General features: G+C 50.9%; 2 protein-coding genes and 1 pseudogene across 4 annotated transcripts; all 3 read left to right on the top strand.

The window, feature by feature from the left end:
• The first annotated feature begins 79 nt into the window (after positions 1-79).
• Positions 80-4,467, top strand: TBL2 (transducin beta like 2). The gene is made up of 7 exons (XM_084492721.1): positions 80-250; positions 328-455; positions 530-714; positions 1,358-1,509; positions 2,371-2,497; positions 3,381-3,533; positions 3,895-4,467. Exons 1-7 carry the CDS (start codon positions 109-111, stop codon positions 4,349-4,351), a joined length of 1,344 nt encoding a protein of 447 aa, XP_084348847.1. The 5' UTR covers positions 80-108; the 3' UTR covers positions 4,352-4,467.
• Positions 4,468-4,970: 503 nt separating this feature from the next.
• On the top strand, positions 4,971-10,482 carry BCL7B (BAF chromatin remodeling complex subunit BCL7B). 2 transcript variants are annotated; one of them, XM_084492728.1, is made up of 6 exons: positions 4,971-5,224; positions 5,486-5,561; positions 5,812-5,908; positions 7,242-7,427; positions 7,654-7,733; positions 8,189-10,482. In XM_084492728.1, the coding sequence occupies exons 1-6, from the start codon at positions 5,133-5,135 to the stop codon at positions 8,279-8,281; spliced, it is 624 nt and encodes a 207-aa protein (XP_084348854.1). In that variant the 5' UTR covers positions 4,971-5,132; the 3' UTR covers positions 8,282-10,482. The 2 variants fall into 2 exon arrangements, with proteins under 2 accessions (XP_084348854.1, XP_084348855.1); XM_084492729.1 differs by having other exon boundaries at positions 4,986-5,224; positions 7,257-7,427.
• On the top strand, positions 10,438-16,688 carry LOC311421493 (protein SLFN14-like; annotated as a pseudogene). The gene is made up of 3 exons: positions 10,438-11,062; positions 11,193-11,362; positions 11,908-16,688. The product of its transcript is annotated as a protein SLFN14-like (transcript).
• The last annotated feature ends 157 nt before the right edge of the window (positions 16,689-16,845 follow it).

Raw genomic sequence — 16,845 nt, 5'->3', positions numbered from 1 at the left:
GCGGGGCGGGGCCAGCCAGCGCGGCGGGAGGGGGCGGGGCGTGCCTCAGCCTCTGTCGCCGTCCGGCGCAGGCGCACTGGGCCCCGCCACGCGCGGTGGGGCGGGAGGATGGAGCCGGCGGCGCTGACGGGGTGGGGGCCGTTGGGGGCCCTCGTCCTGGTCCTGGTCCTGGTCCCGGTCCTGGTCCCGCTGCTGGCGGCCGCTCTTCGCCGCGCCGCCCCGCGGGGGCTGCCCGCCGCGCCGCCAGCCGGTGAGTACCGCGGGGGGCTGAGCTGGGCGGTGCTGCCCCCGTAGACCCCCTCCCCGCTGATTCCCCGCTCCTCCCAGGCCCCGGGGCGAGCAGCGCCGCCGCCAGGCCGGAGGGCCTCAGGAAGGCGAAGTTGCCGGCGCGGGCCCGCAGGGACAAGCCGCAGCCTCACAGCTTCACGCACCGGCTCCTGGTCGCCGCCCTCAAGGTACCTTGCCGTCCCCGCAGCGGCGCTGCCGGGCGCCTCTTGCTCTCCTTCTCCTGACCGCGCGCTCTCCGCAGGGCCACAGCGGCTCCGTGTCCTGCCTGGACTTCAGCAGCAGCGGCAAGTACCTGGCGTCGTGTGCTGACGACCGCACCGTCCGCCTGTGGAGCACCCGCGACTTCACAGCACGCGAGCACCGGTGTCTGCGTGCCAACGTGGAGCTGGACCACGCTGAGCTTGTCCGCTTCAGCCCAGACTGCAGGTGGGGCCTGGCCTCCCTGCACCTCATCTCTGCCCAGCCCAGGGACTGTGAGAGGTGCTGCTGCACCCCAAGGCCCCGCAGATGGAGCTGCCAGACACATGACCCGAGCCCTGGTTGAAATCAGGGCTGCATCACCTAGGCTGCAAGGAGGCTGTACCCCTCTAAGAAGTCTTGCAGGGTTTTGACGGTACCACTGATCTGTGGCTTCTCCCGAAAGCAGCTGGCACTTCAGTACGGTGCTTGGGGCATATATCCCAATGTCCAGCTTGCTGCCCCTGTGGGAGGTGCTTGTTAAGGTCTCTGTCAGCAAGCCAGCTTGAACTGCTAGGCCTCTCTGGAGAACTGGGGTGAGAGCTCTTGCTGCCTGGGGAGGTTGCTTGAAAAGCCTGCCTTGGCATTTTGCAAAGTGGCCTCCTTTAGAGAGAGGAAAGGATCTGGTTTCCAGATGTTGTTTTCCATTCAGTGTTGCAATTGAGCTAACACAGGGAGAACTTGATACCCTCATAAAAGAAAGCTTTTTATCCATCACTGTGTATCCCTTTCTCCAGGTGTCACTGAATGACCTGTTAACTTACGTTATAGATAGACTGAACTGAGGTATCTTGTTTCTTAATGGTTCAGAGTGACATGTCCTTCCACTTAGGGCATTCATTGTCTGGCTGGCGAATGGTGAGACTATTCGTGTCTACAAAATGACTAAGAAGGATGATGGTACCTTCACCTTCACTGCGACTTCTGAGGACTTCCCAAAGAAACACAAAGCTCCTGTCATCAATATAGGAATTGCAGAGACAGGTATGGTGATGACAATCTGCTCGCTTGTCAAGGCTCTCCAGATCTGCTTTGATTTTCCTTTAAAGCAATGGGTGCTGGGTTTAAAGTGTTAGGGTTTTTGGCTTAATTAAGACCCACTTGATTCTCTGTTCTTCTAGATGTGATTTTTTAGCCTTTGTTTACTAGTAAGTAAATAGGAAGGCATAGGTTGCAAAGAAACAATTTTCATGTAAACACAGTGTTACCTCCCTGATACGCACAATCTTTTAATTTAGATTTTCAAGGATACTGTTGCAAAGAGGTCTTGTCTCAATATTGAGAGCATTTCTGTTCTCTGTCTCACCTGTCTCTTTAACCAGTCAGAAATCTCCCCAGTAAGTTCATAGATTAGGAAATGTAGGATCTATCTTGGACTTCTCGGATTTTTCAGACCAGAGCCTGGGAGGGAGTTTGTTAGCAATGAGGGAACTGATGGATGGTTCAGGTATGTGACAATGGGCAGTTGAAAGTAGGTAGATACAAGTTCTCCTCTGCAATAGAAGAGTAGAGAAAATGTTAACTGAGGCCCTTGTTCAGCTGCAAAAGTGAAAATGGAAAGGGACTCGAAAGGTCCTGGGGTGAGAAGCACGCAGCGTTGCCAGCTGACAGCTGCTGAAGCCACAGGTTTGAGCATTAAGTTATTAACCAGGAGCTGAGCCTTCTGACACTGCTTTTCACTCTGTGCCAGGAGATCAGCACTCGAATTCTGGTGTTACTTTTGCTTTTCTTGATTCTTCTGGTGCAGAGAGAGATTGCTCTGCTTAGGGACTGTTCTAGTCCTTTGGAAAGTCTGTGACAGCTTTAGGCCTAGATGCTCTCCTCATCTCTGTCTTTTTTCCCCAGGAAAGTTTATCATGACAGCTTCCAGTGATACTACCATCCTGATCTGGAACCTGAAAGGTGAAGTCCTTGCCAGCATTAACACTAACCAGATGAACAATGCCTATGCTACAGTGTCACCCTGTGGGAGGTGAGGTGCATGCAGGTATTCCAAGCTGTTCCTGCTGAGAAGTGGGAGGCCACAAGAATAAACAACCTTGCTCCTTCTCAGAGGAAATTATCAGATCATCTGCAGCTTGCTGTTACTATAATGCAGTTTTCTGAGGGTTCCACATTATTTTATTTTTATTTTTTTAAAAAAGATTCCTGCCCCCAAGAGCAGTCCCTCCAGGAGTGCTGATTCCCACCTGCACGATCTCAGACACTTAGTGGTTTGTCATTGTGTTTGAGGAACTGCTGTTCCCGTTAACCATCTCTTGAAGAGCTGAGGGAGAGAACAGCACTGGCTTTGGGTGGCAAAGTGGGTGGGCCAATGTAAACGGTGTGTACATAGCAAATAACATTTTTAGTGCAGTTTTTAACCTTTTAAATGTTAATTACAAAATTAAAATCTTTATTACCTAAAGGTTGTTTATCAGGAAAATCTTGTTCTCAGCTCTGTCTCTAACCTGTTGCTGTAGCAAGCCTGTTAGTATGCACTGATCCCACTGAGTTCGGGGATCACAGCACTTAGGTTTTTTATTTTGTCTGAGTAGTTTCTCAACGTTAAGTTGTTGAGTTGCTGCTCTTGTCCCTGGTGGCCTTCCTTGGCGTTCCCTTTACTAGTCTTCCGGTGAAAACTTTTTCAGCAGATCAAAGCAAAGTTCCGAATGTAGGTGTCCAGATAGGATTGACTTCACAGAGCCCTTTCTTATGCGTTCCTCTGCGAGGCACCCTGTAGGACTGCAAGTGGCCTCTGCCTCCCTCAGGAGGCTAGAGGAGAGCTCTGTGTGGCTGTGGCTATAGAGCTCCATGGCCCAGCCAAAATAACAAATTTGTAACAAATACCCTGTCTCACTCTTTCTTCTACCCAGGTTTGTGGCATCGTGTGGCTTTACCCCTGATGTAAAGGTGTGGGAAGTGTGTTTTGGCAAGAGTGGAGACTTTCGGGAAGTGATCAGGGCTTTTGAGTTGAAAGGCCACACTGCTGGCATACATTACTTCTCCTTCTCTAATGACTCGAGGCGGTAAGTTAGTGTTATTTCACTGCCTGAAATAGCACCATCAGGACATGTATGCTCACCCCTTCCAGTGTGCCTGAGCAGCTCATCCGAACAGGCTGCAGCCCTGCACAGTGTGGGGGAACTCTGCTGTGTGTGTGCTCCTTGGAGCACAGGGAGTGCCTTGGGCCATCTTCGCCTTCCACAAGGGTTTCCTCCTGGTGGGTGACCATTGCTCTAGAAAGGAGGATGAAGTACACATGCATACAGGCTCACACTGCCCAAAAGAGCGCTCTATCCACAAAGGAAAGGATTCCTTCTTTGCAGATGTGGAAGGGGATTAGGGGGATTTTTCCTTGCAGTCATGTGGTTTATGTCCTGCCTGTAGGATGGCAACTGTTTCGAAGGACGGTACATGGAAATTCTGGGACACAGATGTGGAATATAAGAAGCAACAAGATCCATACCTGCTTCTGACAGGGAAGTGTGAAGTAACAGAACCATGTCACATTGCCCTGTCCCCTGATGCTCATGTCGCAGCCATCTCTTGTGGTACAAGCATTATGGTGTACAACACTCGAAGAGGAGAAGAGGAGGAGCGCTTTGTTGGTGTTCATGGACAGTGTATAACAGACTTGGCTTTTGACACTAGCAGCCGCTACCTGGTGTCTTGTGGAGACCGGGCCATCCGGGTGTTCCACAACACCGCTGGCTACCGGGCGGTGGTGGAGGAGATGGAGACCATGCTGAAAAAAACTGCCAACAAAGCCACCCGAGAGAGACTGGAGCAGCAGATCACCAGTGCCAAGAAAGCACTGGCAGCAATCTATGGCAGGAAGCACTAGTCCTCTTTGCCCACAGTAGCATTTTCCAGTTCCCTGCAGTTGTAGGGAGCAGTGTGCTGCAGTTGGTTTTTAATAACACTGAACAATTTGTAATAAAAGAGCACTTTGACTGCTCACGCAGAGCCTTCCTTCTGTGCTTTCCGAGTGTGGTAATACAGAGCTGGATGATGCAGGGCTGACGGGGGGGGGGGGGGGGGGGAAGGGGGGGGGGGAAGGGGGGTGCGAGAGGCGGTCTCGAAGGGCCTCTGGCTGTCTCCAGCTGCTTGGTCCCGCCCAGCGGTCGCTGTTGTTGCCGGGGGGGCCGTCGTAGTCTCCCCGGCTTCACGGGGCGGGCTGTTTCCACTCCAGAGGAGAGCCGGCGGCGGCGGGGGCTGCGTGCCGGCAGCGGGGAGGGAGAGCAGCGCCGGGCCGCCTCCCCGGCCCCAAAGCCGGCAGCGGGGAGGGGCGAGGGGGCGCTCCACCGCACCGGGGGCTGGGCGCGTGGACGCCTCCGCGGGCACGGGGCCCCGGGCCGCGGCCCCGCCCCGGGCCGGCCACCGTTCAAGATGGCGGCGGCCGCCTCGCCCCACCTTCGCGCCTCCTCCTCCTCGCGCGCCGGCGGGCGGGGCGAGCCGCGCAGGCGCAGTGCGCGCCGCTACGCTGAGGCCTCCCTCCTCCCTTCCCCCGGGCACGGCGTTACGCGTTGACGCAGCGCGCGGGGCGTAGGTGGGGCGGAGCCTGCGCATGCGCAGGGTGCGGCGGCGGGTGCTGCGGAGCCGGGGCTGCCGGGGCTGCGGGCGCCATGTCGGGCCGCTCGGTGCGCGCCGAGACCCGCAGCCGCGCCAAGGATGACATCAAAAAAGTGATGGCGGCCATCGAGCGCGTCCGCAGATGGTGAGAGGCGGGGCCCGGGGGGCGGGGCCTGCCGACCCGCAGCCAATCACCGCGCCACACGGCTGTCGGCGGAGGTGCTCCGGGGCCGAGCCTCCAATCGGAGCGCCGCGCGGGGCGGCGGGCGGTGCTAGGGAAGCGGCGGCCAATTAGCGCGCTCGGCTGCTCGGGAGCGGGGGGGGTTGGAGCAGAAGCGCCGCTGACGGGCGGGCCGCGGGACCAATCGCGAGGGGGCGGCGCGGCGCTGACGGCCGTGTGGCGCAGGGAGAAGAAGTGGGTGACGGTGGGCGACACCTCGCTGCGCATCTTCAAGTGGGTGCCGGTGGCCGACAGCAAGGAGGTGAGCGCCGCCCTGCGGCAGCCCCCCCGCCGGTTTCCTCGCGCTGCCCGCGGCCTTGCCGGCCCCGCAGGAGCCGCCCCGGCCGGGCTCTGCCGCCCCCCCGCATCGCCTCTTCCCTCGCTCCCGGTGGGGGCCCGCGGGCTGCCGGGACGGGGAGGGAGCGGGCCTGGGGGGCGGCCTCTGCGGGGCGTGTCCCGCAGCCCGGCCCCGTCGCCTCGTCTTGTGCTTTTTTTTTATTTTTTTCCTCAAGAAAGAGAAATCCAAGTCAAGCGGCAGCACTGCCCGAGAGCCCAACGGTTTCCCAGCTGACACTTCTGCCAACTCCTCGCTCCTCCTGGAGTTTCAAGGTGAGCCTGGCAGAGTCCGCTTCCCTGCCGAGCTGGGGGAAGACTTTAAGGCCTTACAGCAGGGGGGATGTTACTGGCTGATGCATGCTGCCTGTTGGGAAGAGCAGCACACATCTTCAGTGCAGAGTTGTGCTGTTCCACTTCTGGACTGTTCCTGCTGAAACTGCTGACTCTTGCCGTCAAAAAGAATCATAATCAGCCGCTTCTGGAATGTTTCTGTGAGCAGTTTAATGGGGAACTGGAGGAGTGGGGATTCCTATTCCCACTTTGCAGTCTCTGCTGGGGGACAGATGAGTGGCTGCCTGCAGCTGAGGCCCCTGCTTACTGTAAGGACTGGCACAGACTTTGGGATGAAAGCACAGAGGACCTTTAGTTGCTGCCAGCCTGAGGGAAGGCAGTGTAAGATGACAAAGGAGAGGTTTTCTGTGAATGTAATGCTACACCTCCCTTGTTGCCGGATGTGCTGCAGTGGCAAGATGGGCTTGTTTCCTCTTCCCTGGTACTGTTAGCGTGCTTTGGCTGGGTTGGCGTGGTGATTCAGGGTTTTGCTTTCAGACCTACTCAGACCTTTCCTTGTGGAGCAGCATCTCTGTCCTGCGGGTTGCTGCTTGTGATCCAAGAGTGCTGTAGCAGCGATGAGCAATCTCTGATGGAGCTGATCAGTGCACGAGCCCACTGCTGGAGCAGAGTGTATGCCTGTCCCCAGACAACACAATCAACCCTCATTGTGGCTAAGGGACATCAGGCATTGTGTTGGTGCTTCCAGTAGATGCAGTTAACAAGCTAGCACTGCAGGTCTGCAGTTTACCCCCCATGGAACAGCTTTACCTGGAAAAACAGGATTGCCTTCCCTTGTGGGGCAGGTGTGGAGTCTTGCTCTGATGTTAGTTTGCTGCCTTGCAAACAGAAGAGGTACAAAACTCTGGTACAGAAGCAAGAGGCCTCTTGCCCTCAAATGCCCAGGTGCGGGTGCCCACCACAAGCTGCAGATGTGAGATTTCGCATTGCAGAGCTTTGTGTCACCCTTGCATTTTGTGCTCATTTTTTTTTTTGTCTGAATAGACCCAGGTTGCTTTCCTCTGCCTTACTCAGCCTCTCCAGTTCCCTGGGCAGAAGCTCCCTCTCTTCTGTGGGGCAACTGTGGATCTGGTGCTAGCTGTGTCCCAGTGGGGAGTGCTGCGTCAGGATGCTCTGACTGTTGATGAGTGACTGTGAATCCTTTGTATGAATGCCACTGACTGTTCTTCTGTTTCCATGAGCCCTCCATGGCCCTGGATCTCAGTGCTGCCTTTGGCTGCTTGTGCTGCTGGATCAAGGTACTCTTCTTCACTAGGTGCTGTTTCTGCAGATGAGAACAGTAACCAGAGCTCCCTGTCGGATGTCTACCAGCTCAAGGTGGACAGCAGCCCCAACTCCAGCCCCAGTCCCCAGCAGAGTGAGTCCATGAGTCCTGCCCACACATCTGACTTCCGCACGGACGATTCACAGCCACCCACACTGGGACAGGAGACTCTGGAAGGTGGGCTCTGGGACACCTGGGCATGGCTGCTGGGCTGGGAAGAGAGGAGGTGGCCAGCTGAGGCAGGGGAAAGCACTGCTGGATGGCCTTGTGACAGGGCTTGTGTCTTTCTTATAAGGCGGGTGACTGAGGCACCTCTGCTGGAGGTCTTCTTTCCTGGCTCAGTGGGCTGGGTACCACTGTGCTTCTGGGTCTGCACTGTTGTTAACCCTTCTGTTCCCTCCAGAGCCATCCCTGCCTTCCTCAGAAGTTGCAGATGAGCCTCCCACTCTCACAAAGGAAGAACCGGTCCCCCTTGAGACTCAGGTAAGGGAAGGAGGATTGATACCATGTTAAAATGTGCATGCGTCAAGCTTGCCCTTTTTTACCAGGGCACCTTTACTATTTCATTAGTTGTCTATTGTAGCAGAAACATGAAGATGTATAGACTTGATCTGCAGTCCCAAACTGCCCCCAGGAGCTCCCCAAACCTCCTGGCTTCCTGCAGGGTCCTGTGGTTTAGTTCATGTTTTAGGGCATAAATTGTGTGTGGAAAATGTGTGGAGATGGAGTAGAATAATAATTATAGCTGACTCCAGGACTGGGGTGGATTCTCACTGCTAATGCCCAGGAGCTCATTAACAGCTTGGCTCCTGCTGAGGCTGCCTCAGGAAAACTCAGGGTGTCCCCGCAGGGTGAGAGACAGCCTTGTCCAGCAGGTCAGCACGACCTCGTGGGCGCAGTGAGCTCCTGTCACTGCCAGTGACCTCTGGGTTTTGCAGGTAACTGAAGAGGAGGAGGACTCTGGTGCGCCACCTCTGAAGAGATTTTGTGCTGATCAGAACTCTGTGTGCCACACGGCCTCGGAGAGCTAGCCTGCCCGTCCCTGGGGAGAGCCTTCGCCAGCCCCTCGCAGAGCCGCCTGCCCTCCCCTGGGGGCCGGGGTGCTTCCCCCCAGCCTGCCCTTCCTGAAGGACAGGGCCCTCCTGCCACCTTGCTATCCAGCCTGCCCTGCCCTCAGGGGCAGGAGCCTCCTGCCAGCCCCTGCAGAGGCAGCCTGCAAATGATTCCCCCAGCCAGATGGGGCTGCCACCAGTACCTACAAATTTGCCTCTATTTATTGGCTCCCACTCTCCCTGCTGACCTGTACTATAGTGGTGTGGGGTCTCTGGTGGGTGGTCTGCATGTACAGAGGGAGGGATCCTTGGGGCTTCCCAGTGTCTATCACCCCTACGGCGCTGGCAGATGCTGTTTGCCTGTTTCTGGATCTCATGTCTGCCCTCCACACCAGCTGCTGCGTGCTGGGAACCAAAGAGCTGTGTTCTACCTGCACGAAGTGATTTGTCTGCTCCCTTGTGACCGTAGGCTGGGGTGTTCCTGCCATAGGTTTAAAGTGCAATGAAGGGTGGGGGGAGAGCACCCTGGGAATAAAGACAACAGCCCTTCATGCTGCTGGGCAGGGATCCCATGCTGGGACGCTGTGCAATAAGCTGCTAGTTTAAGCCATTAGTATTGGAAGAGAGAGGAGCGCTACCACTGTGGAGGGCAGGTACTGAACACATCAGTGCAGCTTGCTGCTGCTCTGCTGCCGGGTCCTCACAGAGCCCCTGCTGCCCTTTGCAGAGGGTGAGCGGGGGCTGGAGCGCAGAGAGGCTGGCAGGGGAGGGGGCAGCCAGCGTGGCTGTGTCCTGACTGGGTTTGCACCCCACTCCCCTCCTGCTGCCCTGTACCCTGCACCTGGCTGGCAGAGCAGGGGGAGCTGCCCCTGAGGTACACCCTGTCCGGGCAAGATGTAGGAACCCCCAGGGAGCCCTCCCATGCCCATGTCCCTAAGCTCCCCGCACCAGCACCCTGGCCCACAGCACCACACTGGGCCTCCCCGCCACCACTGCATGTCCTGCCGAGTCTGTCTGTGATCGAGCCTGGCGAAGCCGAAGGTGCGGCCGCGTGTGGAAATGAAAAGATATTTTAGCACTGAATAGAATATTTTTAAAATTAAAACTATTTGAAATACAGTGCTGGGTGACTGTGGGGGCAGGTGGGAGATGAGTGCTGGGGTGGGAGCTTGGGAATGGGTGGTGGGCAGCACTGGGATTTGTGTCCACCCCCCAGCCCCACGGGACAAGCTGGTGTGGAGCCCTCACTCCACCAGACTGGTACTGTTGCCCCCTTCCCACACCACAACTTGCAGGCCTGCTGCCTATTGCCTGTCTTTCTAGTCAAGCCCAGTGCCCCTTGTCAGGAGGTGGGCTGGTGGCCATGGAGCATGAAACCCAGTGGGGCACAGAGCCTGCCCTTCCCAGACCCGGTCCCAGCACATCCACATGGTGCTGCCACCCCCACATGCAGCTGCAGGGGGCTCAACCAAGGGGCTCGGTGCGGAGGCAGCTAAGCTTTACCATTGCCAGTGCTGTGTGGTGCATGCAGTTCCAGTGGGCTCATGAGCTGCTTCTGCTTCACCACCAGGCTCCAGTCTGTGTTCCTGCAAGCTGCGCCTAAATCCAGTGGTGTCCCGCATGGCCCCACAATACTGCCACAGTCATGTCACAAAACTTGTGGCATTTATATCAAATGGTGATGAAGAGGAGGTTCAAGGTTGCTCTTCAGTTATGACAGTGCTGGAGATAATTTTGGAACTCCTGGAGAAACCAATCCTTTACATGGACACTTAGAGCAGCCTTGTGCATAGTCAAAATGGCTGGATTGCGTTTTGCACGCAGCTTTAAGATAACATTTAGAGATGGATCATGGATATACTAAAGTGGCCACACAGGGCCAGGGCAGCTGGATTGTAATAATTCATCAAGGACACAGCTGGGGAGTGTCGGGTCACCCAGCCAAAGGAGCTGTGGTGCAGAGGCTTGCAGAGGAGACCGTCACCTCTACCTGTACAGTGACTGGCACATTCAAGAGCCTTGCCTTCCCACGTAAGCCTTACCTTATGCAAAAGAGCCCAATAAATTAGGTTAATTAACATGATGTCCCTGGGTATCTTTGCAACAGTCTGATTTGTCTTTGTGCATTGCAAGTAATGGTTTTTATTTTCCATTTATTAAATGTAGTGTATAAGCCTGAACTATGGGTGTATGGTTCCTTTTGTTACACTGCCATGTATAATTGCCAAGTGTTTTTAATAATTTCTCATTTCAGGATCCTGATGGCCAGACAAGAAGGGCAGCTGCTGGTAGATTTGAAAACAAACCATCCTGATGTAGTTACAGATATTAGGAAAATAGTTTTAGGAGAGAGATACAGAGGGAGAGCTTCTTGTAATCAGAGAAAGCAGAGATGAGCTTTCTAAAGCAGTGTGTGTATTGCTGAGTTCAGGAGGAGGAGGAGTGAGGATGGAGATAGAGGACAATAATTACTGTTGCCAATAGCATTGTATTGGCCTGGACATATTGCTCAGGGAGTGCATTGTCTGCACGGAGACCGGCAAATACTTCATGAAGATGCAGCAGTAGAGTCACTTTCTGTGTGTTATTAAAATGCAGAGCTGTGGAGGTCCAGAGCATAAAAGTGCATTCACAAAGCCACATATCTATAGCATGAGCACTGGTTTGTCCCACAGGTCTGTCATTTCCATTTTGCCTATTGCTCCAAGTAGAGCTGCTAGACTTCTCAGGCAAAGGGAAAGCTGTGCCAATGAGAATGAGTGAAGCACTGAGAAAGTTCTGCTGAATTTTGAAAGGAGAGCGAATGAGACTGCTTTGAGCACTGAAGAGCACTACATGCAAGATGCCATTGCCAGGATTTTAAGGAGAGAAAAACTGATGGGTTGGAAAGGTCCTGGATTTCAATGAGACAACACACATTGAATTTATGAACTCTATAGAGAATGTCTTGGAATATATTAGCAAAAAACATCCAAAGTATGTCTCTGCCTTTGCAAACACTCAGGGTGGTGGTTTGTTTTGTTGTTTTTTTGTTTGTTTGTTTTGGTTTTTTTTGAGCAGGTGACAGCAGAAAAGTGGAAGCCATAGTAAAATACAGGAAAAAGCTTTAGAAAAAAACAATAGCTGATATCGAGATCAAAGCCCATCTGTCACTTCAGACATATCCTAAGCATTTATGACAAAGAATGCTTGCAGGACCACATATGTGCATTGAGAACTGGTTTGTTCAGCTTGGAAAAGAGGAGGCTGAGGGGAGACCTCATCGTGGTCTACAGCTTCCTCATGAGGAGAGGGGCAGGTGCCGGTCTATTCTCTCTGGTGAACAGTGATAGGACCTGTGGGAATGGTGTCAAGCTGCGGGAGGGGAGGTTCAGGCTAGACATCAGGAAGAGGTTCTTCACTGAGAGGGTTGCCACACACTGGAACAGGCTCCCCAAGGACATAGTCACGGCACCGAGCCTGTTGGAGTTTAAGCAGTGTTTGGACTGTGCTCTCAGTCACATGGTCTGAATTTTTGGGTAGACCTGTGCAGTCTCAGGAGTTGGACTCAATGATCCTTGTGGGTCCCTTCCAACTTAGGATATTCTGTGATTCTATTCTATGAGAGCTAAACCATTTTGCTGTGTTGTTTTACATGACAACCCTGAATCATGGATTGTGATAGGTGACACAGTTGAAAGACTGAGCAGCAAAAAAACAGATGGAGTTCATGACAGGTGCAGATTCCGGTAAAAATTGTGGGAAGTCCGCATTTATGTTAGTGCCAACTTAATTTCTGCCTTGGTTTGTAAACATTTGGGAGTGAAGACCAGCTTCTTTTGTTCTGTGTTCTCACCAAATCTAGAAAAGGGGCTTTGCCATGTAGCATAATTCTATGCAGTAGTGGTCAATGTATTTTAAATGGTCCCCAACCTCAAACCATTCTCTGAAGCACTGCTCTCTGAACTGTCTCAGCAGGACTTTCTGAAGCACTCCCAACTGAAAGAAGACTTTCTAGGGATCCCATATACCTTTAAGTGAAGTTGATAGATTCAAAATTGCGTAGGAGCTTCCATTAATTCTTAATGAGAATTGCAAAAGACTTCTGAAACTAGCTTTGTCTGTTCAGATGCTTAGCATGTTGGAAATCTGGCCACTTTATCTGCCTAAAATTATCTATTTTGGAAAAAAAAAATAATAATTAAGTCCTTACTGGCGCTGAGCACCATGGAGTGAAATTCCCAGTGCTTGATGCACTAGTGAGGATTAATCTCCATACCCTGGCTTGGTTAGTGTAGATGCAACAACTTCCCACAAGCTGTTTGGTGCCAGCTGTAAAACAAAATAGTAATTTTAGCTGTAATGATTGTATCAAAGGACCTGCCTGCAACTTTTCTTCTCCTTTCCCACGTCAAGTACTAATAACATCTGTAATGATGTTAGCAACACTGAAGTAGCTACTAAAGCCTCTTCAGTCCTCTATTCAGAGAATGGCTGGAGGTAGAGGAAAGTCCTTTTAATTCTACAGCACAGCAAGCACAATGCTCAGTACACAGCAGGTTGCAAACTGCTTCCCCTTTTGAGGTGCTCACACATTTCAGGTGTCAATTGAAATTCATTTTGCATACCCAGTGTGGCTCCATAGTTGTTAAGACCCGTGTTTTGAAGGAGCAGGGATGTAAGGCTCTGCTTGTTTTAATTGTGTTGTCCCACTTCATTTTGAAATTTTTCCTTTTCAAAAGCTGTGTCCTGCATTTTCTTCCATCACCCCACAGCAAGACCCGTATAGCAGGTCCTACAGATCTTAATCTGTTATTTGATAGTCCACAGGTTTGGATAAGAATTTTTCAATTTAAGACAAAACTAGCCGTTCTTTCCCTGTGGTTCCCTGTAACATGAACCTCGCACCCATGTGTGCTCATGGCAACAATGGAACAAGTAAAGAATACACTGTCCAAATGGCACCTCTGTCCCAAGCAGACCCCAGGCAGCTTCTCATGTTGTGCACAATCTATCCTGTACTCACTGTCTGCATGTAGATCTGAGACATCTTGTCTCTGCAGATGGTTGTTTCCTGGCAGTGATGATCAGAGCTGCAGATCTTTGACCAATGGATGCTGTTCACAGACCAGCACAGGATTATTCAGAGGCTCAGGTCTTTTATCAAAGGCAGCAACTCTGTCCTTGCTGCAATCCCAGCCCACTGAGAGAAGGAGGTTTAAAGGACAGAGTCAGGTAAAACACCAAGAGATTGATGCTGATGGGAGAACAAAACAGCAAGGTCTTTAGGAGAGGTATATCTACTGAAGAAACTCGTGGTACATGCAGGTAATTCCTGTAGGATGCTGGTGTGCTGAACTGGCATTTCATGTGTCTCTTACATGTGCACTGGAGTCTCAACAAACTCATCTTATGTGGGCCTAGATCTTGCATTTGAACTTTGTCATCTGTGCTTTGAGCCCTCTTCTACAGCAAATCAAGATCATGTTGCTTTGACACAATATTACAGAATCACAGAATTTCTAGTTTGGAAGAGACCTCAAGATCATCGAGTCCAACCTCTGACCTAACGCTAGCAGTCCCCACTAAACCATATCCCTAAGCTCTACATCTAAACATCTTTTAAAGACTTCCAGGGATGGTGACTCCACCACTTCCCTGGGCAGCCTGTTCCAATGCCTCACAACCCTTTCAGTAAAGAAGTTCTTCCTAACATCTAACCTAAAACTCCCCTGGCTCAATTTAAGCCCATTCCCCCTCGTCCTGTCACCAGGCACGTGGGAGAACAGACCAACCCCCACCTCGCTACAGCCTCCCTTGAGGTACCCATAGAGAGCGATAAGGTCGCCCCTGAGCCTCCTCTTCTCCAGGCTGAACAAGCCCAGCTCCCTCAGCCGCTCCTCGTAGGACTTGTTCTCCAGGCCCCTCACCAGCTTCGTCGCCCTTCTCTGCACCCGCTCAAAATATTGTCATTCTTAACTATGTATGCTGTATTTTCTTGAGCAGGATTGAGAAGGGAGGTTTCAAAATATTAATTTCAGTTATTTAGTGTTGTGTTTTAAAAGTTCCCATGGAAGAATGTTGATAGATATAACATATTTTTCCATCCAAGATATTTCAAATCTGCATGAGGAACTTGCAAATAAACTGAGCTTGGCAAATGGTCCTCCATATGAGAGATATGTGTATTCAAAAGCACATATCAAATGTGTGTCTGAACTCCAAGAACACCCCTCTCCTGGTATGCCATTTATTCTGGATATATCTTGGAATTTAAGATTGTGTTTGAGAGAACTTCTAAGAAGATAATGCAGCATAAAATTTAAGATTTTATGTTAAAAAACAAACAAACAAAAACTAAAAACACAACCACTGTTGAGGTATCTAAAAGTTAAAGTGCTCCAAGAATGTTGATTTCCCTAACTTTTCAGGTGTTTTGATCTCTTCTCCCTCATTTTTTCCACTAACTATGATCACAACTATGAGAATATACTCAATGTCACAACGGCTTAGGCACTGGCTGCCACCTGCTATGCTTAGAAATCTTCTCATGGGCAAAATGTAAACAGAAAAGAGAATAATTTATTTCTAGTAAATGAGATTTCTATAGTCTCATCAAATAATTATTATTAGTCTAGATCTAATAATTATAGATGAAGAAAGGGGCAATATATGAATACCACTACATAAATAAATTATCAATAATAATAGTTGCCTGCACTTTTCCTAATATCCAATTCTGCTCTGGGTGTTATGCTCAGCCTTCCTCTGCCACTTGGGGTCCTAATGTTACAGCTTCAGTCTGCTGGGGTCTTTATCGCAAGTTGTCAGCATCCACAGTTACTTTCATGAGGAGTAAGTACATAGTTGAGTAATGAGTTGAGTCTTTTGTCAGGAGTAAGTACATGCTTTTTCCTCATTCCAGGTTCCACTTCAGGTCACTTGCTATTTGTTTACTAAGACACTTTTACACCTTGTTCTTTCTTCACTGGTCTGCAACTTCACCATTGCATCTGAATTTAGTAAGCCCAGTGTGTTTCACAAAAGTTTGATGCTTGTTCTTTATTATCCTTAGAAACAGTTTTGTTGAGCTCTGGGACAGTTCTTTGTCATGTGGCAATCAGATAGCTGTTTCTGGCCTTGGAATCTCCTGTGCCCCATCTCTTACCATCCTGCACCTATGCTCAGCGCCACATCCTGTATCCTGCTTCTCAAGGTATCTGCTTTCCTACCAGAGCTGTATTTCCCTACTCTATTATGGTACAGGCAGAAATATCTCATGATGCACATGACACAGAAAACTTGCTTGTTGTTAATGTCTGTATAAAGCCATGGTTGCACTGCATGAAGATAAACAAAGTGAAATAAACTATCCACAGCCACCTGGCCATTAGAAAAATTGCTATTAGAAGTCCCTCGACCTCCTGTCAACACCCTTCCTAATACAGCTCATTGGCCTTCTTGGCCACAAGGGCACAATGCTGGCTCATGGTTAACTTGCTGTCCACCAGGACTCCCAGGTCCTCCTCCGCAAGGCTGTTTTCCAGTAGGTCAGCTCCAACCTGTAATGGTGCATGGGGTTATTCTGCCCTAGGTGCATTGGCCCTTGTTGAACTTAATGAGGTTCTTCTCTGCCCAATGCTCCAGCCAGTCCAGGTCTCTCTGAATGGCAGCACAGTCCTCTGGTGTGTCAGTTTGCCAGCTACTCTTCTCAGTTTTGTATCATCCACATACTTGCTGAGGGTTAACTCTGTTTCATCGTCCAAATCATTGATGAATAAGTTGAACAGTACAGTCCTGTACCTCTAGTGAGAGAGGGAGTTAGGAGAATACAATAAATCACTAACCTTTTAGCAAAAGAATTTACTAACTTTTAGAAAAGGTGGAACTGAGAGAGGAAGTTAGAGGAATCTTATCAAGTAGAGATTGAGTGATAGACAGCATGAAACTAGGATGCTCAAATTAATTAAAGCAAGAAGCCTTGGGCCCCTTTACCAAGGTCAGTCTTCTAATAAGAGTGTGAGCCTGTCTTAAGAAACTGTTCCTGCGGATGGACAAGAACCAAGAAGCAACTGAATCTGCACAGAGACAAGAGGTCAACTAGCAGTGATGAGGAAGAGTCATCAATCTTCATCCCCATGACCCCCAAAGACCACCACCAGAATACACTGCGCAAGCACAGATGGGAGAAGTTTATGGAAATGACTCCTTGGAATTAATTTTAATATGAAGCGGGGACAGGTTATGAATATGTATAGGCATAGTGTGAAACTTCATGCATATGTAACTCTTTGCTGCATATAACCATGGCAAGTTGCCACGTCAGGTGTGCACAATTTCGGTGGGGTTACCCCCCCCCCCCATTGCCCAGCACTGAATAAACATACCTACTTTACAATCTTACTAATTGTGGAGTCCATTTTCCGCATGTCACTAGGTTTGATTGTTGAACAGTGTAGTGAGCTGGGAACTCTTTTTTTTTTTTTTTTTTTTTTTTTTTTTTTTTTTTAGTGGTGTTTTTGTTTGTTTGTTTGTTTTGGTCCTTTTTGTTTTGTTTTGTGGTT

This window comes from Aythya ferina (genome assembly GCF_964211825.1).
Source record: "Aythya ferina genome assembly, chromosome: 19".
Lineage (NCBI taxonomy): Eukaryota > Metazoa > Chordata > Aves > Anseriformes > Anatidae > Aythya > Aythya ferina.
Note: the sequence above shows the minus strand (reverse complement) of the source record. Positions and strands in the feature narration are given on the sequence as shown.